This window comes from Crinia signifera, chromosome 9 (genome assembly GCF_055691185.1).
Source record: "Crinia signifera chromosome 9, ASM5569118v1, whole genome shotgun sequence".
NCBI classification, from domain to species: domain Eukaryota; kingdom Metazoa; phylum Chordata; class Amphibia; order Anura; family Myobatrachidae; genus Crinia; species Crinia signifera.
Genome location: NC_139225.1, coordinates 142515166 through 142539118, shown reverse-complemented (window position 1 = coordinate 142539118; position 23953 = coordinate 142515166). Strand labels below are relative to the sequence as shown.

Below are 23953 nucleotides of genomic sequence, written 5' to 3'. Positions count from 1 at the left end.
CAGAACATGCCTTTCCCTAGTAGGCGTAGTAGAAAGGGGAGGGGTTACGCGAGATGCAATGTGATTGGTAGCTACTCACTTCCCCGGGACAGCTCGCACATACTGCTGACGCGTTCTTCTTCCTACAATAAACTTTATCGACAGAAGAACATCCTGACAGGGCCTCGCCGTTACTAGGCTTGGTTTGGTTGCTAAGGGGAGGGATAAGCATGGCTGGCGAGTCGGTTGTGGTTCCCGGCTACAGAGCCCGCCTGAGCATCATTTAGAGGAGCGAGGTAACGCACGGGGTGAGCGGCCGGCGCACTGGTGCTGGAGAGCAGATGGAAGGTAAGGCACAAGAGCTACATGACTGCTGCTACATGACACAGGTCACACTGATCATCCCAGCTGCTGCTACATGACACAGGGTCACACTGAGCATCCCTGCTGCTGCTACATGACACAGATCACACTGAGCATCCCTGCTGCTGCTGCTGCTGCTACATGACACAGGGTTATGCTACACTGAGCATCCCTGCTGCTGCTGCTGCTACATGACACAGGGTCACCCTGAGCATCCCTACTACTGCTGCTGCTGCTACATGACACAGGGTCACACTGAGCATCCCTACTGCTGCTGCTACATGACACAGGGTCACCCTGAGCATCCCTACTGCTACATGACACCGGGTCACACTGAGCATCCCCGCTGCTGCTACATGACACAGGGTCACACTGAGCATCCCTACTGCTGCTGCTACATGACACCGGGTCACACTGAGCATCCCTGCTGCTGCTACGTGACACAGGGTCACACTGATCATTTCTACTGCTGCTACATGACACAGGGTCACACTGAGCATCCCTACTGCTGCTACATGACACAGGGTCACAATGATCATCCCTACTGCTGCTGCTACATGACACAAGGTCACACTGATCATCCCTACTGCTGCTACATGACACAGGGACACACTGATCATCCCTACTGCTGCTACATGTGGACTAAGTGAAAACCGGACTCCGGAACGCCGAACCGGACTATCAAACTCTGTATTCCGGTGGGGTGTCCAGTCCACCTTCTCTCCCTGGTGACAGCTGTAACAGCAGCCCCACTGGAAAGACACATCACCAGAATGCACCTGAAGACCACCCGGACAGGAGTTTTGGGGTGTTGTCCGGTTTTTAACCATACCCTGCTACATGACACAGGAACACTGGAACACTGAGCATTCCTACTGTACCTACATCTGTATGCCTATGCACCCTGGGGTGCCTCAGGACACTTGCAGGGTGCCTTGGGTTGGTGGACCAGGATTAATTCCTATCACTTATGGCATGGTTGCCTACCTGACCCTCTCCTTTAAGGAGAAAATGTTCTGTTCCTGGACTTCCCTGGTAATGTATGATTGCTATCACCTGTGGTGAAACACCTTTCTTCTCAATGACCTAGCTCACCACAGGTGCTGGCAATCATACATTACCAGGGAAGTCCAGGAACAGAGCATTTTCTCCCTGAAGGAGAGGGTCAGGTAGGCAACCCTGACTTATGGGCAATGTAACAGGCAAAACCAGTGCTGGTGGCTGCCAGTCATAACAGATGTGGACAAACAGAAGCAAATCGTGTCCCTCACCACATAACTTTAACTATTTCAGGATGGCAAGGGAGCATTGCTGGCCAGCATTTCTGGAAATTGGGTGGAGGTGGGGGGGACCCATACCCCAGTTTTCAGGGAGTGCAGAGGGTGCACTGGTGCTGATGTCCTTTACAAAGCTACATCGTCGTGTCTATGTAACTTGGAGATTTCTCAGCTGCCCGATGGTCCAGCAGAGCGATCCGATGCTCCGCCACACATTTATCTATTTTATTTATTAACAGTTTCTTATAAAGCGCAGCATATTCAATTGTACTTTACAATAGGAGACAATTCTACAACAAACTGGGTATTTACAGACAGTCAAAGGCATGAGGGCCCTGCTCGCAAGCTTACAATATATAGGGAAATAGGCATTAATTCCACCAGAATGCAAAGGTTCCTGGTGTGCTGTAAGATATGGTGACCCAGCAGTTTGGCCAGGGGTCGGGAGGATTCAAAATGTGAAAAAGAATGAGAGTGGATATGTGATTACATATGAACGGTATATAAAGGTTCTGTGGCTGGTTCTGGAATTTGATAAGCTTGCCTGAAGAGATGAGTTTTTAGGGAACGCTTATAGGTTTGGAGACTGGAGGAGAGTCTTATTGTGCTTGGGAGGGCATTCCACAGAGTGGGTGCAGCCCGAAGAAAGTCCTGCAGTCGGGAATGGGAGCGAGTAATGAGTGTGGATGAGAGATGCAGATCTTGTGAGGAGCATAGAGGTCGGGTTGGAAGATATTTTGAGATAAGAGAAGAGATGTATGTTGGTGTAGTTTGGTTTATGGCTGTGTGTAGGAGTAAAAGATTTTAGGTGGAAGCTGCAGCTATGTTACCAGAGACAACATCGGAATCTGGCCCTGTTGAAAATGAGTTGGGAGAGTTTTGCCTCTGCACTGTACCACACTGTACTGCACTGCACTGTACCGTACTGTGGAATATGTTGTCGCTATAGTAACTGAAGCTAATAACTGAGTGATTATTTATTGCAGAATACTGAAGAGTGATGGAGAAGAGAGCATCAGGTCCACCTTCTGTGTTCCTCCCTCCCAAGGGAGTGGGTAAGTGCCTGGAATGATGATGGGTCACTGCATCTAACACAGAGTTGTTGCTGCAGAACTTGCTGGTGACCCTGTGCCTTCCTTTTCCTCAGCCATCATATCTGATGGAGGCGAGTGCAGGTAATCTGCTTATTTCACATTTACAGCACTTTATTGGGGAGAGTGGTCTGATTGGTGGCCTCGCTCTCAGTAGCCTCTAACAGTCAGTGGCCTCCCGATGCCCGTCTCGCAGACAGGGTAGCCTCACACCTTATACATGCAGTGTGTCCGTATGTCTTTGTAACTTGTCCGTTACATTGATGGGATATATAGGGATGACTGGCGCTGTGGATGCCATCCCTCAGAATGCACACCCTAACCCTTCATCCCCATTCATGCCAACCCTGTACACCGCAGCCTAACCCTAGCCTTCCCACCCCCACAGCCTGACCCTAAAGGGGCATAAGCACAGGCCGATTTCGGCCCCATTTCTAAGCGACCTGTATATAGCCCCCGGCGACGCGTTGCCTGACTAGATTTTGACTGCATGCAGAGCGATCTGTGCTTAACTAGATCTCTCGGCACAAAGCTCCTGTCACCCGTGTGTACCTGTCCCTGCCTAGTGCCTTATCCATCATAATAGATTCAGTCACCTGTGCATGAATAAAGGCTACAGGACAAGTGAGCTGCTGCTGGTACTTGGGGACTGGATCGGAGAATCCTTGTTTGACATCAATGTTCTGATTCCTTGTTCTATTTGAAACACCATTCTCCTATCAGGTCACAGTGGGCTGATCCCTCCTTCTCACTTTGAAACCCGTCGGCAGGCGTCGGCTCCGCTCCCTCCACCCCCGGCATCACCGGCTAATTCTGAGCCCTGGGAAGAGCTGGCAAAAGAGTTGGCTAAGCTGAAACAGGAGAACGAGGAGCTGAAAAAGAGACAGGACAGAGGGGATGGAGCCAGATCTAGGTATTCAGAACATTCACTCACATGCAGACAATCCACAGGCCCCCAGCAGATCTGTCCTGTGCTGAACTAGCAGTCATTCTAGCACCCTGCGCCTTTCAAAACCTGTGCAGCTCCTCTTTCATGTCTGGATGTCGTTCTCTGTTCTGTTGCTTCTAGTACAGTCTGGTCTGTATCTCATTACTGAAATACAGACCAAACCATGCTAGAAGCAGAGAGTGAACCTCAGGCAGCAAATAGGGACTGCACGGGTTTTGAAAGAAGGTGCAGTATGCTAGAATGATCACACCTGATGTTTTCTGCAGGTCTCTGGAGCGTCATCCTCCCGACGTGGCACCGTCTGAGTCTCGGGCCCTGGATATTATTGCCCATCAGATGCGTGAAATGCAGAAACTAGAAAGGGCAGTAGCTGATGCCAGGGATAAAGATGAGGAGCTGCGGAGGCTGGCACAGGAAGTACAGGCTTTGAAGCTGGTTGTCACCAAGGCTGGGCAGGCAGAGGAGAGAAGGAAACAGGAGGAGGAGAGGAGAAGACAGGCCGAGGAGACAGCGGAACAGCACCGGCTGGAGGAGGCAGGTTCCGGGGGAAAACTGGGCCTGTGTCTGTGGTATATGGTCATTAGGTCGACTGAAGATCAACATGCCAAAGGTCGACAGGGTTGTAAGGTCAACAGTGGCTAGGTCGACATAAATTTTTCACATGATTTTTTTTTTTTTTTATGCCCTGCCTTTCAACCCTGTCAACCTTAGCCATGTGGACCTAGGCCATGTTGACCTTCTGTGGTTGACCAAATGCATGTCGACCTATTATGGGTCGATAAAATGACCCCTACCCTGTGTCTGCTGTATTCTGTGTACAGCATACATACATATATAGTGTATTATTATTCATATTCCTGCCGTAAAGTGCTGTGATTTCTACATCAGCATCCTGTAATGGATGACATCTGCGGAGCACAGATGACCGCAATCCCATGAATAGCTGCCTATGTCCTATTTTGTTCCCCAATTTGAAACGGAAGCATCAATATAAGTCTTTTTATCTCACTCCAGCTCCGATTATTGTCAGAGAGCCACAGGATGGAGTTGGATGGTGTAAGGAGTAAAGCACATTTGCTGGAAATGGAGCTACAGGAAGCACATGAGAAGAAAGCACAGGAAGTGACAGGCCTGGCAGAGCAGCTTCAAGCAGCCAATCACAAGAGGGAAATGGCGGAAGCACAACTGAGGTGTGGTGCATGGGGCAGAGGCGGTCTTGGGTTATCTCCTATTTTATGTTCTTGCAAGAGCACCTTGCTGAGAGCATCCTGGGAAATGTAAACGTTCCCTCCCAGACAATTTTGATTATTGTCCCTTATTCAAATCAGATCGCAGTACACTTTTTTTTTCAAAATGGGCAAAACCATGCTGCACTGCAGGTGGGGCAGATGTAACCTGTGCAGAGAGAGTTAGATTTGGGTGAGTTATGTTGTTTCTGTGCAGGGTAAATACTGGCTGTGTTATTTTTACACTGCAATTTAGATTTAAGTTTCAACACACCCCACCCAAATCTAACTCTCTCTGCACATGTTACACCTGCCCCACCTGCAGTGCACATGGTTTTGCCCATTTTGAGAACAAATTTGTACTGCGATCAGATCTGAATAAGGGCCATCGGTATACGGCAACAAAAGGTCTGTAGAGTGGATATTGGTAATACGTGGCACACATTACAGAGGACGTGGCACCCGTAAGACTGCTTTGTCCTCTCTATCCTCTAGTCAGTGCCACTCTGAGCTGGAACAGCAGAACTCTCTGGTGCAGCAGCTGAGGACGTACATCGGAGAGCTTGTTCCAGATAATCGTCACGTAGAGGAGCAGAAGATGGAGATGACGGAACTGAAGAACACAGTACAGGTTACCCCTGCCACAGATTATATTCCTGTAATGCATTGCTAGTATGGCATACTTACATCTCTCTGTATGTGTAGATTCTGGAGAAGGAGCGAGATGCTCTGCAGACCTCTATGTCTCTCCTGCAGACCCGCCTGCTGTCCCTCACACACATTCTGTCACTACAGGAAGGGGATCTGTGTAAAAAGTCAGTAAGTACAATTTGCAGCGGTTTCTTTTATCCTTATAGAAGTCTTGTGGGACGTAAAACTGGAGCGGTGTTGAAGATCGACATTCTCTATGTCGACAGTCATTAGGTTGACCGGTAAGAGCAGACAGGATCAAAAAGTCGACATGAAAATGGTTGACAGACGTTTTTAAAAGTTTTAGTTGAGTTCTCTTTTTATGTTTCTCATATGTAACAACAATCAGCGCAAACGTATACACGCGCCATGTGTCGGGCAATGTGACTGGCTCCGCAGCACTCCGCACAGACTTCCCAGTCGAGTCCACATGGATAGTAAATCAAACAGAAGTTGAAAAGGTCCCCAAAAAACTTGTCGGAAAATTGACGACTTTTCGTACCTGACATTCTAATATGTTGATTATATGATGTCGACCTAGACATTTTTAACCCCCTGAAACCTACTCCCCTTCTGTAGAATCTACTGTGTAATTATTATTATATTTTATTTATAGGGCGCCACAAGTGGTACGCATTGCCGTACATTTTGCACACATTAGAACAGTACAGGGTATACAGAGCTAAACATCAATAGAATAACTAAACAGAGCACAAGTAACAATAAGCAGCACAATTGTTAGTACACAATACAGCTGAGATGTAGGGAAGTGAGTGAGAAGACGTGGGTATAGATTGTAGGTGAGTAAGCGAGCTGAGATGTAGGGAAGTGAGTGAGAAGAGATGCGGGTATAGATTGTAGGTAAGTAAGAGAGCTGAGATGTAGGGAAGTGAGGGAGAAGAGATGCGGGTATAGATTGTAGGTGAGTAAGCGAGCTGAGATGTAGGGAAGTGAGTGAGAAGACGTGGGTATAGATTGTAAGCGAGCTGAGATGTAGGGAAGTGAGTGAGAAGACGTGGGTATAGATTGTAGGTGAGTAACCGAGCTGAGATGTGGGGAAGTGAGTGAGAAGACACGGGTATAGATTGTAGGTGAGTAAGCGAGCTGAGATGTAGGGAAGTGAGTAAGAAGATGTGGGTATAGATTGTAGATGAGGTAGAGAGCTGAGATGTAGGGAAGTGAGTGAGAAGAGATGCAGGTATAGATTGTAGGTGAGTAAGCAAAATGAGATGTAGGGAAGTGAGTGAGAAGAGATGCAGGTATAGATTGTAGGTGAGTAAGCAAAATGAGATGTAGGGAAGTTAGTGAGAAGAGATGCAGGTATAGTTTGTAGGTGAGTAAGCAAGCTGAGATGTAGGAAAGTGAGAGAGAAGACATGGGTATAGATTGTAGATTAGATTAGATATATACGTCTTTATTGTCATCACCCCAATTAGGGTGACAAAATTCAGTTTAGCATCCATCCAAATACATACATATAATAAAATACAAAAATGATCCACAGGTAATTTACCATAAAACGTAAGTCCCAATTACCCTCCCCTCATGACCCAAAATAGCAATTAATTCTAAAATGGCCCTGGGAAAAAAACTATTCTTCATCCTACTGGTCCTATTCCTTAGGCAGCTAAACCGTCTACCCGAAGGCAGTAATACAAACAACCCATTAGCCGGGTGGGTACCATCTTTTAAGATATTATGCGCCCTACACAGACACCGCTTCCGCTGAATGTCATCAGCAGAGGGGAGAGTAGTGCCCATTATCCGTTGGGCCAGTTTAATTACCCTCTGGATTGACTTCCGTTCTGCAACAGTACAATTCCCATACCAGACGGAGATACAACTGGTCAGAATGCTCTCCACTGCACAACGATAAAAATTCAACCAAAATTTGCAGTGATAATTGCTGTTTTTTCAGCATTCTGAGAAAAAAAAGGCGTTGATGGGCCTTTTTTACCAAGCATTTTATGTTAGTTGACCATGTTAAATCCTCAGAAATATAAGTGCCCAAGAATTTAAAATTAGAGACTTGGTCAACATTTGTCCCATTAATCTGTACCGGCATAACTGGGGAAGATTTTTTTCTACGAAAATCTACCACTATCTCTTTTGGTTTGCTTGCGTTGAGAAAGAGATTATTGGCACTACACCACTCAGCCAAATGCTGAATCTCCTCTCTATATGCCGTTTCATCGTTGTCATTAATGAGGCCAATTAATGTTGTATCATCGGCAAATTTAATGATGATATTGGAATCGTAAGTGAGTAAGCAAGCTGAGATGTAGGGAAGTGAGTGAGAAGAGATGCAGGTAGATTGTAGGTGAGTAAGAGAGCTGAGATGTAGGGAAGAGAGTGAGAAGACGCGGGTATAGATTGTAGGTGAGTAAGAGAGCTGTAATTGAAATGCACGTAGAGTGCTGTGAGAACCACCCCTCCCCCCCCCCTTGCCTTCACCCTTGACCCCAAACAGCCCTGCACAGTGGCCCATGCCACAACACACCCTGCTAGGGGGCAGAAAGCATGCATAATGTATGTAATTCTCCGTCCTGATTCTGTCTCCTTTGGAATTATGCAGCCTCCTCTTAACTGCAGAACTCTCCACAATTTGACTAATAACCTTTGAATATTGTAAACAACCCATCTGAAATCTTCTCCCTGACTCAGGGCACCCACACGGAGGGGCAGAAGACCCAGATGCTGCTAAAACGGTGGAGGGAGAAAGTTTTCAGTTTGATGGTGCAGCTCAAATCAGAAGAAATCAACAAGGAGAGCGATGAAAGGAAGATGCGAGAACAGGTCAGCATTGGGGGTTACAGGGGGGTTATGGGAATCTTTGGGGTTGGGAGTGTATGGTTTGCGTATTATGAGCCTGCATCACTTTCTCCTGCAACAAACCAGATTTGTTCCCTGGAAAATGCTCTTCAAGAGAGTCACCAGCAGTTGGCCCTCTACTCGCATACCATGCAGGACCGCACGGCCGAACTAGAAATGGAGCGGGTCCAAAACCAGGTGAGTAAGCCGTACGCGGAGTGACGTTACCAGTTATGTCTGGCTTCTGCAATACACTCAGCAACCACATGGTGGCTTTTACACCAACATCATCTGCTGTCTCACCATTCATCCACTATCTCGCTGTCCTACACTATTTTGGTGTCACCCTTTCCTTTAATGTCACCCACTGCCTCCATGTCATTATTTCCCTCTCCGTGTCACCCGCTACGTCTGTGTCACTCTCTCCCTCTCTGTGTCGCCCACTGCCTCTCTGTCACCCATAATCTCCATGTTACATACTACCTCACAGTCACTCTCTACCTTTCCATGTCACCCTTGCCTCTCTCTGCCACCGTCCTCACCCGCTGCTTCACCGGTCACCCACTATCTCCCTGTCATACACTATCTCATTGTCACTCCTGCCTCCTCAATCACTCACCATTTCCCAGACACCATTTTCCTCTCCCTGTCACCCTCTGTCTCTCCTTGTTACCCCTCTACATCACCATTTGCCTCTCCCACGCACCCAAAATCCCCCCCTCCTTTTTTTTCCCCTGTCATGGTGCCCACCCTGGATCCGCCCCTGTTCCTAATAAATATGAGAGTACACAGTGTTCTATTGGTTAATAGCCCTGACAGTTAAGCTGTGTACACACTAATAGATATCGATCTACAGACGGATCAGGCCGCTTGTTCTCAATACACGCTGCCCGATCCGTCGGGACTGACATCACAAATGGGCGAGCGCATGATTGATCTGTCAATCACTGGCGGCTCCTGGCACGGCTGTACGTACACACTGGCCGATGGTGCTTCAATATATCTGCCAGTGTATACGCCTTATTCACCTTTTAGAAGTCAGGGAACCGCGGGCACTTGTAGAAGATACTGCCCCCATTATACCGTGGCTGCATGGTGTGATTCCATTCAGTACTGTTAAGTGAAGTTACACTGAACTGACTCATATAGGGTTTGTAATGAACAGCTAGAAGAGTATAAATATATTACCTGTGCTGTGATTATAGATGCTTGGTCATGTAGTGCTACAAGCATATACTCGTTATAAGAAAGATTATATATTTAATGTAATATAATTATTTGTCTATCTACATGTTAATATATAAATGGCATACTGGAATGTCTCACCAGTGATAAGGGAGGCGAAGTGGCCCATGGCAACCAATCAGCTGCTCTGTATAATTTTACATTATGCAAGTTACAGATGTTACTTCAGTGCTGATTGGCTGCCATGGGCCACTTCTCCTCTGGCTCACTTCTCCCTTATCCCTGCTTCATACATCTACCCCATGGTTCTCACAATGCCTTTGCAGTGTTTGCAGGACAAGCTGGGTGCCGCACTTTCTACATCCTCCCGTCTGACCAGCAGAACTGAAAAAGCTGAACAGACTGCGCTACAGCTTAAGCAAATGATTGACAGGTACGAGTCTATACAAAACGAATCAATATAAGTCACTTTTGTACACTATTATATAAACAATGTTACCTTTGCGGTGGGCACGTTGCTAGAACATGGAAATGGGTGTTGGTAAGACTTCTGACCCCGATGGGACTTCATTGACCCTATTGCCATCAGTTAGGGAGTAAAGTGGTGTACATAGCACATCATTAATGCACGGGTGCCAAGTGCACTACCTATAATGTAGTCAGAGGAAGGGGCAGGGCGTGGCCCTACATCTCAGAAGAGCTGGACACTCCCACTTCCCTTACGCTCTGTTGCTCTGCTCCAGCCTGACAAATGTTGCGACGTAAGGGACTGTGCTTCATCTATAACCAAGTTTGTCTTCCCGTGGTGTTGCAGCATCTCCGGGACACATTGCTCCTCCACAGCTGGAGACCACTGAGCTGGCTACATGTGATCGTCACCCAAATACAGTATTGCATGGTATAAGTGTAGTGACTGTGGCTCAGCTGTCATTTATATACACCCCTTGTACTTCCAGCTTTGTACAGGTGCTGTCCGTGCAGGAAACGTCCCTACGGGGTGCGCTGCAGCGCCTGGTGACACTGGGACAGAGGGTCTCATTTGCTGCCAAGAGGGTGGACACTATACAGGGTAAGAGTACTAATAATTATTATTGTGGCAATATTGGTCTCCGTTAATGTCTGGTGCCATTTAATCTCACATTAATGGTGTGTTTTATTATTTACATACCAATGCTTCTAGACTGGTTCTACCATAAGATAAGCAAATCAGGGGACAGATGTAGGCCGAGGTACACTTGTGTCTGTGCTGCGGCGGGACCTCTCTCTGCAGTATGCAGACCTCCAGTACAGCGTAATGATTATACAGTATGCCAGCTGCTGTCTGTGAATGTGGTTCTATTTCTATCCACACTTATACCAGGATACATATGTTATCCAGGCGGTGAGGATGTCGGCAGTAAAAAACTGCCCCCTATACATAGAGTCCAAACATGGGCTTCCTAGGTACCCTAGCCCTCCCTACATCTGCACACCACAGCCTAACCCTCCCCATCTAAGTGCCTAAACCTAATCTTCCCCTCCCCGCAGCATTATACTAAGCTGCTAGTGCCTAGCCCTATCCTCCCATTCCCAGGCCTGGACCTAACCACCCAGCATACTCACAGATCGGGATGCCAGCTGCCGGTATTCAGTGTCGCAGCCTGACTCTTTCGTCATTCCGGGGGCCGGCCTCCTGATGGTGTTTGGGACACCAGCATTCTGACCGAATCCCCTAATACCTACCTGTTGCTGGTTGATAGAGATTTGTGAGCTTCTAATCCTATGATTATCACAGTGCTTGGAATTGTTGTCATTGGAGTTGATGCTTTCTTTGTATCTGCAGTTTATCTCATTTAAATCTACGCCCTGTAAAAAGACAATTGTCTGTCAGGATCTTTAAAAAAAACTTGAGCGTCACCTGAATTGCTTTGGTTTGGGCCCTTATTCTGGTTGACTCGCAAAGGCAAATTCCTTCTCAAATGGACAAAACCATATACACTGCAGGTGGGGCAGATGTAACATGTGCAGAGAGATTTAGATTTGGGTGAGTTAGTTTCTGTGCAGGGTAAATACTGGCTGCTTTATTTTTACACTGCAATATAGATCTCACTTTGAAGTAAAACCCCACCCAAATCTAATTCTCTCTGCACATGTTACATCTGCCCCACCTGCAGTGCACATGGTTTTGTCCATTTGAGAAGGAATTTGCCTCTGCGAGTGAGGGCCTTAGACTCTAGCTGTCAGTACCTGGGATTCTCACTATCCCAGTAATACCTTGTGGTTTCTCGCGTACTGTATGTTCCTCAGACAGATCTGGCCCTTAGTAGTGTCGCCCAGCTGCTCTCCCCGGATGTTCTCGTTAATGCATGTTCATTGTCTGATTCCTGGTGATGGGTGGCATCACTGTGACTTCTCTGTGCATTTCCTCCATCAGGTTTGGTAGCACAAAGACTCGCTCTGGTGAGGCTGGCACAGGAGGAGCGACCCAGTAATACAGTGACAGAAGCTGACATGTAAGTTGTCAGGTACATAGAGAACGTTCTGTGAGCCAGTACAGATGGTGGGTGGTCATTGTACAGATGTGTCCTCTGTGGTGTCAGAGCAGCGCCAACTGTACCCAGCGCAGAGATCCTTCAGGACCCGACTTACCCCTGTACGTCTCCCACAGCTGCCGCCCATCATATGAGGATCTGGAGAGTGAAATGAAGCTCTTACATGAGGAGAGAGACCGTCTGAGCGCGGAGCTGAAGCGCGGCGTTCTAATCATTGAGGGGAAAGTGACCGAGACCAGAGAAAGATGTATGTGTATAGAGAAGCTCCCACCAGGCTCTGTACTGTCAGTCAGTGCGTCCATGTCTGATGCTCTCTGTCCCTCTGTGTAGTGGAAGCAGAAATAGAGGAATGTCATCAGACTACGTCTCTGCTGCGTCAGTCTCTCCAGGAGGCAGAGGAGAGGGAGAGAACCCTGAGAGAGCAGGTGGCAGAGCTGGAGCGCAGATTGCAGGAGGCCTCTGAGACCAGCACACAACTGAGAGAGGAACTGAGCAGCCAGAAGGGGGACTATGAGAGAGGTACGGAGGCAGGGAGGCTTCATGCTGGACATATGTGAAGCTACCCATATATACTATACTAATCAGTGATGTCTACAATGGTGGGTACAGGTGTATTACTGAGGTCTCTGTACAGGACAGTGGTGGGTACAGGTGTGTTACTGAGGTCTGTATACAGGACAGTGGTGTGTGTGTAAGGTGGGTACAGGTGTATTACTGAGGTCTCTGTACAGGACAGTGGTGTGTGTAAGGTGGGTACAGGTGTATAACTGAGGTCTCTGTACAGGACAGTGGTGGGTACAGGTGTATTACTGAGGTATGTATACAGGACAGTGGTGTGTAAGGTGGGTACAGGTGTATTACATAGGTCTCTGTACAGGACAGTGGTGTGTGATGTGTGTAAGATGGGTACACGTGTATTACTGTGGGGTGTGCTGTGTATAAGGTGGGTACAGGTGTATTACATAGGTCTCTGTACAGGACAGTGGTGTGTGATGTGGGTACACGTGTATTACTGTGGGGTGTGCTGTGTATAAGGTGGGTACAGGTGTATTACTGAGGTCTCTGTACAGGACAGTGGTGTGTGTAAGGTGGGTACAGGTGTATTACTGGGGTCTTTATACAGGACAGTGGTGTGTGCTGTGTGTAAGGTGGGTACAGGTGCATTACTGATGTCTGTATACAGGACAGTGGTGTGTGCTGTGGGTACAGGTGTATTACTGAGGTCTCCATACAGGACAGTGGTGTGTGCTGTGTGTAAGGTGGGTACAGGTGTATTACTGAGGTATGTATACAGGACAGTGGTGTGTGCTGTGTGTAAGGTGGGTACAGGTGTATTATTGAGGTCTCTGTACAGGACAGTGGTGTATGTAAGGTGGGTACAGGTGTATTACTGAGGTCTGTATACAGGACAGTGGTGTGTGCTGTGTGTACAGGTATATTACTGAGGTCTCCATACAGGACAGTGGTGTGTGCTGTGTGTAAGGTGGGTACAGGTGTATTACTGAGGTCTGTATACAGGACAGTGGTGTGTGCTGTGTGTAAGGTGGGTACAGGTGTATTACTGAGGTCTGTATACAGGGCAGTGGTGTGTGCTGTGTGTAAGGTGGGTACTGGTGTATTACTGAGGTCTCTGTACAGGTCAGTGGTGTGTAAGGTGGGTACAGGTGTATTACTGAGGTCTCTGTACAGGTCAGTGGTGTGTAAGGTGGGTACAGGTGTATTACTGAGGTCTCCATACAGGGTAGTGGTGTGTGCTGTGTGTAAGGTGGGTACAGGTGTATTACTGAGGTCTCTGTACAGGACAGTGGTGTGTGCTGTGTGTAAGGTGGGTACAGGTGTATTACTGAGGTCTGTATACAAGACAGTGGTGTTTGCTGTGTGTACAGGTGTATTACTGAGGTCTGTATACAAGACAGTGGTGTATGCTGTGTGTACAGGTGTATTACTGAGGTCTCCATACAGGACAGTGGTGTGTGCTGTGTGTAAGGTGTACAGGTGTATTACTGAGGTCTCTATACAGGACGGTGGTGTGTGCTGTGTGTAAGGTGGGTACAGGTGTATTACTGAAGTCTCTGCAGCACAGTGGGGTGTGCTGCATGTAAGGTGTGTACAGGTGAGGTGTAAGGCCTGTATAAGCGTAGCATAGAGACCTCCTGTACAGACCGGTAGTGAGGTGTACGGCCTGTATAAGCGTAGCATAGAGACCTGTACAGACCGGTAGTGAGGTGTACGGCCTGTATAAGCGTAGCATAGAGACCTCCTGTACAGACCGGTAGTGAGGTGTAAGGCCTGTATAAGCGTAGCATAGAGACCTCCTGTGCACACCGGTAGTGAGGTGTAAGGACTGTATAAGCACAGCATAGAGACCTCCTGTACAGACTGATAGTGAGGTGTAAGGCCTGTATAAGCACAGCATAGAGACCTCCTGTACAGACCGGTAGTGAGGTGTAAGGACTGTATAAGCACAGCATAGAGACCTCCTGTACAGACCGGTAGTGAGGTGTAAGGTCTGTATAAGTGTAGCATAGAGACCTCCTGTGCAGACCAGTAGTGAGGTGTAAGGTCTGTATAAGTGTAGCATAGAGACCTCCTGTGCAGACCAGTAGTGAGGTGTAAGGTCTGTATAAGTGTAGCATAGAGACCTGTACAGACCGGTAGTGAGGTGTAAGGTCTGTATAAGTGTAGCATAGAGACCTCCTGTACAGACCAGTAGTGAGGTGTAAGGCCTGTATAAGTGTAGCATAGAGACCTCCTGTGCAGACCGGTAGTGAGGTGTAAGGCCTGTATAAGCGCAGCATGGAGACCTCCTGTGCAGACCGGTAGTGAGGTGTAAGGCCTGTATAAGCGCAGCATGGAGACCTCCTGTGCAGACCGGTAGTGAGGTGTAAGGCCTGTATAAGCACAGCATAGAGACCTCCTGTGCAGAAACGGTAGTGAGGTGTAAGGCCTGTATAAGCACAGCATAGAGACCTCCTGTGCAGACCGGTAGTGAGGTGTACGGCCTGTATAAGTGTAGCATAAAGACCTGTGCAGACCGGTAGTGAGGTGTAAAGGCCCCCATACACTAGCCGATTTTGGTCAGATTTCGGCCAGATCAGTCAGATCTGGCCGAAATCGGACCAAAATCGGCTAGTTTTGATGTCCCCTCAGATCCGATGCGCGGTCCTGTGCGCATAGGATCTGCATCGGGTGGTCGGACATGCTGCACGTCCGACCATCCGACTTGGGACCTAGTGGGGCGGCGCAGCGGTGGAGGGAGCAGGGGGGGCTGGGGACGCTGCGGGGGACACAGGCGGCATAGAGCCGGGAGCTGTCAGTACTGAATAAAAAAAAAAAGCCCATACAATGAATGGGCGGCCTGTGATTGGCTTAGCGCTCTCTCAGCCAGTCAGCAATTGGCTGAGAGAGCGCTCAGCCAATCACAGGCTGCCCATTCATTGTATAGGCTTTTTTTTCTAGCACTGACAGCTCCCGGCTCCCTCTGCCCGGCGCTATGCCGCCTGTGTCCCCCGCAGCGTCCCCAGCCCCCCCTGCTCCCACCAGCAGCCCTGCTCTGTAGCCCCCTCCCGCTCCCCGGGTTTTTTACATGTGATAAATCGAGACGATTTATCACATGTAAAAAATGGCACATCAAGTGCCAATCTAATCAAGCTCCCCCGGGGAGCAGCCAGGGAAGCTTAGGGGGAAGTCGGGGGCGACTTGTCCTAAGGACAAGTCGCCCTAGTGTATGGGGGCCTTAAGGCCTGTATAAGCGCAGCATAGAGACCTCCTGTGCACACCGGCCTGTATAAGTGTAGTTTAGAGACCTCCTGTGCAGACCGGTAGTGAGGTGTCAGCCATGTGTAAGGCTTGCACAGGAACAGCAAAGATGCCCCATTGCACAATGACAAATGATTAGGGGGTGCCGGACACAGGCTCGACAGTCAGGATCCCGACAGTCATTTACCCGACGTCGGGATCCCGACTTTCAAAACGCAGACAGACGGGTGCCCGACGGCCACCCACTATTTTCCCTCGTGGGGGTCCACGACCCCCATAGAGGGAGAATAGAATAGGTGGCGAGCCACCGTGCCCGCAGCGTGGTAAGCGCAGCGAGCCCGTAAGGGCTCCCAACTGTCGGAACCCTATACCATACCCATGGTTAGTTTTGGCCTCTGCTTTGTATACAGATAGGCATAGCACCATGGCCCTGCATGCAGCTGGCTGTATATTACCCATGTATGTGACTGGATGCAGTTTTATGTTCCCAGAGCTGCAGCATAAAGTGAGTGCAGTGGAGGAGGAGACAACTCAGCGCTTGGCTCAGATGGAGAAGCAGCTACACGAGGCGAGACGGGAGCACACTAAAGCGGGTAAGTGTGCCACACAGCGTATACTACCTGCTTATTATTACATGCACCATGTAATCTGTGGTGATAATCAATGCTGACTCTCCCCACCCAGTGGTGGCTCTCCGGCAGACTGAACGCCAGATGCAGCGAGAGAAGACGCGGAGCCAGGAAACCATGCACACACTAGAAGATGGCGCACGTTTGCGGGAGGAGCAGCTGAGCCGACAGCTACGGGAGGCAGACAGGGACAAAAACCTTATGATTGTGAGTGCAGTACACGGAGATAGGGTTTAGCGGACAAACCGCTTCCGCAGAGCCAGTGAACCTACCAGCATATTTTGGGATTATGGAAGGGAACAGGAGTACCCTGTGGTGGAAACCCCCACAAGCACGGGGAAAATATAAAACCTCCACACACAGGTAAATTTACTAAGATGGGAATTTCTATTGAAGATGGTAAGTTGCCCATAGCAACCAATCAGATTCTATTATCTTCTCGAAGGTGCTGTAAAAAAGTAGAATCTGATTGGTTGCTATGGGCAAAATCCCATCTTCAATAGAAACTCCTATCTTCGTAACATCCCATATTCAACAGAACTCAAATTTTAGTCCATTTACCCCTGAAGGCCATGGTGGGAATCAACCCCATGACCTTAGTGATCTGAGACCATTTTTTGCTGACTATTACAGCAGGCATTCCAAGCCTTGTCCACTTAGAGCAGGTTTTCGTGATATCCATGCTTGCGCACAGGTGACTTAATTAGTACCGGAGTTATTTTGAATAAACCACCTGTGCTGAAGTCTGGATATCAGTAAAACCTGCACTGCTGGTGTGCCTTGAGGACCGTGGTTAGGAATACCTGTATTACACCATCCGTGCTGCCCAAGTTATACTGCACAGTACTGAAACGAGTATCCTGGTACTGTGAGAACAAGGACAGGTATAAACTGTGCAATACTGTGGTCACTGCTGCCTGTAGCTAAAGCTATGATTCTCCTGGCTTAACTCAGACATCTATGGCAAAAACATGGACCATTAGTCGCAAACCATCAATGGTTATTAACTGTCGATAGTCTCGATGACCATCAGTAGATTGTTAGCTCCGCAGAGCAGGGCCCTCTTGTTGTCATAGCCCTCTTCTCCTCACTTACAGCCCTCTCCTACTCAGGGACCATCTCTGCCCTCACACTCTCCTGCTGGTAAAGGCTCCTCTCTATCTATGGCCGCCAGCCCCTAGCAGTACGCTGATTACTCCCTTGCTACTTACATCTAAGCTGTAGTGTGTATTGTAATGTAGTGCTCTTTGTTACATGTACTCGATTTTTGTTATTTATTGTAATGTTAAGTTCTGTCTCCCTGTACGGTCCCTGTATGCCCTATGTATGGCGCTGAAAAAACACCTGTGGCGCCTTATAAATAAAATGTAAAAAATAATATTCTCTACCATTGAATTTTTTTTTTTTCTGGCAGCCCATGGTGGATACTGAGACTGTGGGTATTATGGGGACTGGAGGGACCCCGGCACAAGGAAACTTCATGGCAGTGCAGCCTGTGGCTCCTTCCCTATACCCCAACCTGTATCCACCATGGTTTGCGGAAAAAAGGATTTTACAGGTAGGGACAAAAATCTCCTTATTAATGGCAATAGCAATTTCCTATGTAAGGTCTCCAGTTTACTAGCCTGGTTTCAGCTCTTTTTATTTCACCTTTTATACCCTTCCCTACAAATTCCAGTCACCCCTCAGACTGTATCCTCCTCCATCTTATAGAGCAAAGTGCTAGCATGTTCCGTGTCTGTAATTGGGGAATACTATATTAGCTGTAGGATTTAATACTATACAAATCTTACAATGGTGCACATGTTCCTTCCAGGCCACACTCCGCCAGGAGGGACTATTGGCCACATACCAGAAGAACAGGACTGCTGCCGTCCAGCCGGCAGATGCCAGCACCGACAAGGGACACAGACCAGGAGAGGCTGCGGGATCTGGTTGCACTCCGGGGCTTAAAGGTAAATTAGAGAATTTGATTTTGTCCATTTGAGAAAAAAATGTGTATTACAATCAAGTCTGAATTCTACCCATAGTATGATTCGTTAATCATACACCAAACCGGTGATAATAATTATCATATGTAGGTTAAAACACAGTCAGTAACTGAAACAGAAACTGTTGAGTAGAAGGCTGAACCCCTTAAGTGGTAATCCCAAGAATTTTCTGGGCTGTGCCTCGGGGTTATTTTGGTTCACTCTTTCTGACAAGTTCCTTCTTAGATGGACAAAACCATGTGCACTGCAGGGGGGCAGATGTAAGTTGTGCAGAGATAATTAGATTTGGGTGGGGTTTTACGTCAAGTGAGATCTATATTGCAGTGTAAAAATAAAGAAGTCAGTATTTTCCCTGCACAGAAACACAATAACTCACCCAAATCGAATTCTCTCTGCACATTTTACATCTGCCCCCCTGCAGTGCACATGGTTTTGTCCATCTAAGAAGGAATTTGTCAGAAAGAGTGAACCAAAATAACCCCCTTAGTGCCCAGTCTGGCAAGCCTGGACAATTCTCGGGATTGCCACTGTTTAGAACTACCTCTCCTCTGACCTCCCCCCCTCCCTCCTCCAGGCTGTTCTATTGAAGCCGGCGCCGGCTACGGCTACTGACATGCCGCGGTGCAGGGCCGGGCAGCCACTGGCATAGTGTTCAGCTGCGCTGCTCGGCCCCCCAGGGGGAGAGCGTGGTGGGGTTTTTTTTTAGGTAGCGCTCCCCCCAAAAAACTTGCCTAGTGGGGAGTGCTACCTTAAAAAAGAGGTGACGCACACCTATTCTATATTTGTGGTATGCTCGGAAATTTTCTGGGACAGCCCGCTGCGGCAGCGCAGCTGAGCCTGGAAAATTTCCGGGCATACCACTCAGGTATTTAATGGATAAGAAAATAAACTTTTTGAAAGCATGATTGCTTTGCAGCATTTTTTCCACACCTGTCTAAAATTTTAGCAAAGTATTGTCTCTTCTACGAGCCATAGGAGACACAGGGCTGACTTTGAGTGTAGGTTGATGGACCTGGCAGGCTCCAAACAGGTTAAAAGATTTGTCTCCGGACAACCCAGGCTCTCTATCTTCCTCCCCTTCCCCCCTATACCCCGCCTACGCCTCCAGGCAGCCAGTTTTTTGGCAGGAGCAGCACCTTTATAATGGGCCGTTTTGTTTCTTTTATTTTTATTTATTGAATTTCTTTCACATGGGCTAGCAGTGGTGGGCAGCTGCAGCACCACTACCGAGTGAGTGACCTCAGCTGGGATCCTCTGCAGGAAGGAGCCGCAGCGAGACACCGGGAGGAGGTAAAAGTGTCACTTCAGTGTGCCTATCGCAGCTCCGGTGCGGGATGACCATAGGGCTGCGCTGATCAGATGGGGACCGGGTCGCTCCCTCCCCCGCTAGACCTAGGGTTACCACCTAGTCCCTTTAATTCCGGACACATATTAATTACACAGGTTCTGTGGCAGTTTAAAATCAGGTGAAGTGGAGTCTTGAAGTCAGCCAGCCACAGAACCTGTGTAATTAATATGTGTCCGGAATTAAAGGGACTAGGTGGTAAACCTAGCTAGACCACCAGGGTGTTTGTCGACAGAGATGCAGCGCTGGCAGTGGGGATTCCCAGCATTCCACAGCCATTTTTCCCTGGGGTATCCAGGATCAGCAGGGGGAGGCAGGTTCACTCAAGTTGACTCCTCCCCTGGCTCTGCAGGCACCAACTCACTGAGAGTTTCTTGCCGCAGGCTTTCTCCTGCCCAGGTCGCAGAACGGCCATTACTGCCTAGGCTGCACTCCTGCTGCACCTCCGGAGAACTTGAGCTGTCCCCAGTATACCTCTCCTCCACAGGTCAGGCTATACTTGCTTCCTCCTGCCAGCCTTGGGGCTGTGGTCAGTTGAGAGCAGCTGCAAGTTCCCCCAGCACCACGGGACCTGGGTTTCTACTCCAGCTTCTTCCTGGTACAGAAACCCAGTGGGGCGAATCGGCCGATACACAACCTCAAATCCCTCAATTCGGTTCCTCTGGGCAAAATTTCATATGGAATCCCTACGTTCCATCAGTCTGGCCTTGGAAATGGGGGACTTCATGGCATCCCTGGATATACTGGATGCCTACCTTCATGTGCCCATTCTTCCGGAACATCAAAGGTTCCTGCGCTTTGCAGTGCTAGACGATCAGCATGGCCAAATAGTAAAACTGTAGCAGGGCATGCTGGGATGTGTAGTTCAACAACAGCTGGAGTGTCAAGGTTTGCCACCACTGTCCTATATGGAGCCCACAAGCGGGGTTGGCCGGCGTCTGTGGCCCGTTGGATCAGATCTGCTATGCGCTAAGCCAATGTGGAATCCGTTCTTACAGTTCCTGACGGGATTCGAGCTCACTCCACGAGGTGGTGAGTGCTTCTTGGGCTGTCTGTGGTGGTGCTACAGCTTTTCAGGGCAGAGACATGGTCACCCGCTCATACTTTCCTACACTTTTATGTGTTCGATACATTTGCCCTCGGGGACTCTGGCAGAGTCTTTAGCGCAGCTCAGGCGCGGCCCCACCCATGAGATGTTGCTTTAGGACGTCCCAGCTACAGCCCGGTGTCTTCTATGGCTGGAAGAAAATGAGATTTATGTTCTTACCTGTTAAATCTTTATTTGAGATCCACAGGAGACACCGGGATCCCTCCATGACGCGCCTGCTGTTATGCGTTTTACTGTTATGTTAATCCCAATGTTATGTGTGGACTTGTATGTTATGAGGTTTCTTCCTTCTCTCTCTGCTCCTGCCTTGGGCTTGTTTAGTAAAACTGGCTGCCTGGAGGCGGGGTATAGGAGGGGCGGAGCCTGAGTTTCCCAGAAACAAACTTTTTAACCCGTTTGGTGGCTGCCAGGTCCATCAACCTATACCCAGCATAAGCCCTGTGTCTCCTATGGATCTAGAAGAAAGAGATTTAACAGGAAAGAACATAAATCTCATTATAAGGATTACAAACAAAACAATTGTTGCTGTTAGTGAATTGTGACCATAGTAATGTCTGCTGTCCTCATTTTATTTGTAGAATCTATATCCAGCATGCTGGCCAATCTGCAAAGCCTTGGCGCCACTTTACTCAGTGATGAGGACGGTGAGGATGAAGACCACTAGGGGGCAGACAGTATAACATGTACAATGTATAATTAAAGTGGAAGAATTAGGAATTAGTCTCGGAGCGAATAATAAACATAGCTCGTTACCTCTTTGAAGCATTGATGTTCTCAGATTAGCAAACTCCAGATTCCATAGAATACTAATATTATTATTCTTATTATAAATGTCAGCAGGAGACTTGAAGTAATTACATGCTAGATCAAGGATGGGGAACCTCAGGCCCCCCCAGGTGGTGTTGAACTACAAATCCCAGCATGCTCTGCTATAGTTTTTCTATTTGTAGTTCAACAACCACTGCAGGACCAAAGGTTCCCAATCTCTGTCCCAGAGTGATATATAAAACATTCCACACTTGCAGGGTAGAACTATACAAATGTTATGGTAATAATTAGTTGTTCACACGCAATGCTTTATGTAATTATTATCTAATGTGGTTGGTTATACACAGAACTATAATGAATGAGAGTTGCTGTAAGTATGTAAAGGTTATGTAGATATTTATTTTTTGTAAGACCAGAAAATTGTTGTATTGTTACTGAATTATTAAACGTCCTATTGCCTTTTGTGAGACTTATCATTTTTCTTGTCACTGATCCCCATTCCTGACTCCTTGCCAGGGACTGGATTCTTGGCTCGAGAAGCAGAGGAAAAGTACAGCTTGGTACAGTAATAGGCAAATTTACCATAGGGCAGATGTAGGTAATTGGAAACACCCCCAAATAGTCAGGGGATGTAACTTTTCATGTCTGATGTCATTGAAGTTGGCATTCCGTTTTGGAATTTCTAGGTGCTTTGTGAGAAAGAAAAAAAATCCCCCTCCAATGATTAGTGCCGTAAGTAAATATTTGCTTACCTACGTTACCTAGTCTGTGACCTTGTAAAAGTCATAGTTTGAAAAGACCAAAGTCGTGCTGCACCCGATTGTAACTAGCTCCGCCTCCTGTATGAGAAGTGGCAAGACTTGGACTGACATCACTTACTTATAATGTTAAATGCCACGAAGGTCCGTGTCTGCATTGTGTTTTTTTTCAGGAAGGAGGTAACTTGACCACAGAGCTGATTCTGCATCAGATGCAGTGGCATCCGTTTCTGCGTCTTTTGCCACAGCATAGTAATACTTGTGTCCGTCCTTACATGGTGTACACATCCTTGTGTCTGAATGTGGAAGGACTGAGACCCAATTGGGGTGTCTTAAGAGGCCACCATCTGACACACCATGGAAACAGAATCCCGGTCAGAAAATGGCCTCCTTTGTAGGCAGTTTGAGTTTGCAAGACAGTACATCGCTGTGGGGTAAATTTATTAAGATGGGAGTTATATTGAAGATGGGATGTTACTATTGGCAACCAATCATATTCTAGATTATCTTCTAGAAGGTGCTAAATAAATAAGCAGATTCTGTTTGGTTGCTATGGGTGACATCCCATATTGGATAGAACTCCCATCTTAGTAAATTTACCCTCACATGTCCAAACGGGAATGGGTCATTGGGTCGACCACTGAAGCTCGACAGACGAAATAGATTGACGTGGCATTAGGCTGAAATTAGTTTTTCATGTTTTTTTTGTCCCGAATGTTGACCGCTGCGTTCGGCACACTATTTTATGCACTCACCATGCCGTAGTGGATGGTAGGGCAGGAAAAGGAGAGTTCTGGAAGATCTACCTTAAATTCACCCTCCTCTATATCTGGCATGTCATCATCTGTATCATCTAACAGAGGGACCTGAGGAAAAATCCTATTAACAGAAGCCAGTCTAGGGGGAGAGGGTGCTGGGGAGTCTGCATGTAATGCTCTAGACAGACCCTCCACCGCAGAGGTTAACTCTGCCTGCTGATCCCTGGCTGCATCCCTGTCTTTTCTGGCTGAAGATAACTCAGAAGCCAGCTGAGAAATCACTGTGGACAATTGAGAAGCCCATACAGGAATATCCTGCCCTGCCGCTGAAGGAGGGGGGACTGGGGCTGCAGCACATGGGGGACATAAAATGGCGCCCTCAGCGTGTGGGGTGAACTTAGTGCTGCACTTCTTGCAAGCAATCTTTTTTTTTTTTTTTTAACTTTTCTTTATTTGCATATAAAAAAGACATACATGTATATAGAATTATGCAACTTATTTACACAGGATTTATACCAGTGTTATACTTTTATGTGTTGCCTCAACAACTCTCGTTTCTCATATAAAACCTATACAACATCTGTGGGAAAACCCCCGCACAATCTATATACCATACAATCACATAAAATCCCAATACCCCCCTACCCCAACAACATTTATGATCCCCAATCTTGTCATCTTCCTAGATTCCAAAGCACATACATTACCCATCAAACTTCCCCTATAATTTAAGTA

The 23953-nt window shown here is 47.7% G+C and overlaps 1 protein-coding gene across 2 annotated transcripts; it reads left to right on the top strand.

Annotated features, from left to right (window-relative positions):
• The first annotated feature begins 86 nt into the window (after nt 1-86).
• CCHCR1 (coiled-coil alpha-helical rod protein 1) lies at nt 87-22164 on the top strand. Of its 2 annotated transcripts, XM_083160029.1 has the most exons (19): nt 88-327; nt 2606-2674; nt 2767-2794; nt 3434-3623; nt 3926-4193; nt 4674-4849; nt 5381-5516; nt 5591-5704; nt 8240-8371; nt 8474-8584; nt 9898-10004; nt 10528-10640; nt 11985-12063; nt 12219-12349; nt 12433-12621; nt 16353-16454; nt 16546-16697; nt 18307-18445; nt 21513-22164. In XM_083160029.1, exons 3-19 carry the CDS (start codon nt 2779-2781, stop codon nt 21596-21598), a joined length of 2241 nt encoding a protein of 746 aa, XP_083016155.1. In that variant the 5' UTR covers nt 88-327; nt 2606-2674; nt 2767-2778; the 3' UTR covers nt 21599-22164. The 2 variants fall into 2 exon arrangements, with proteins under 2 accessions (XP_083016154.1, XP_083016155.1); XM_083160028.1 differs by lacking the exon at nt 2767-2794 and having other exon boundaries at nt 87-327.
• Nucleotides 22165-23953: the final 1789 nt, after the last annotated feature.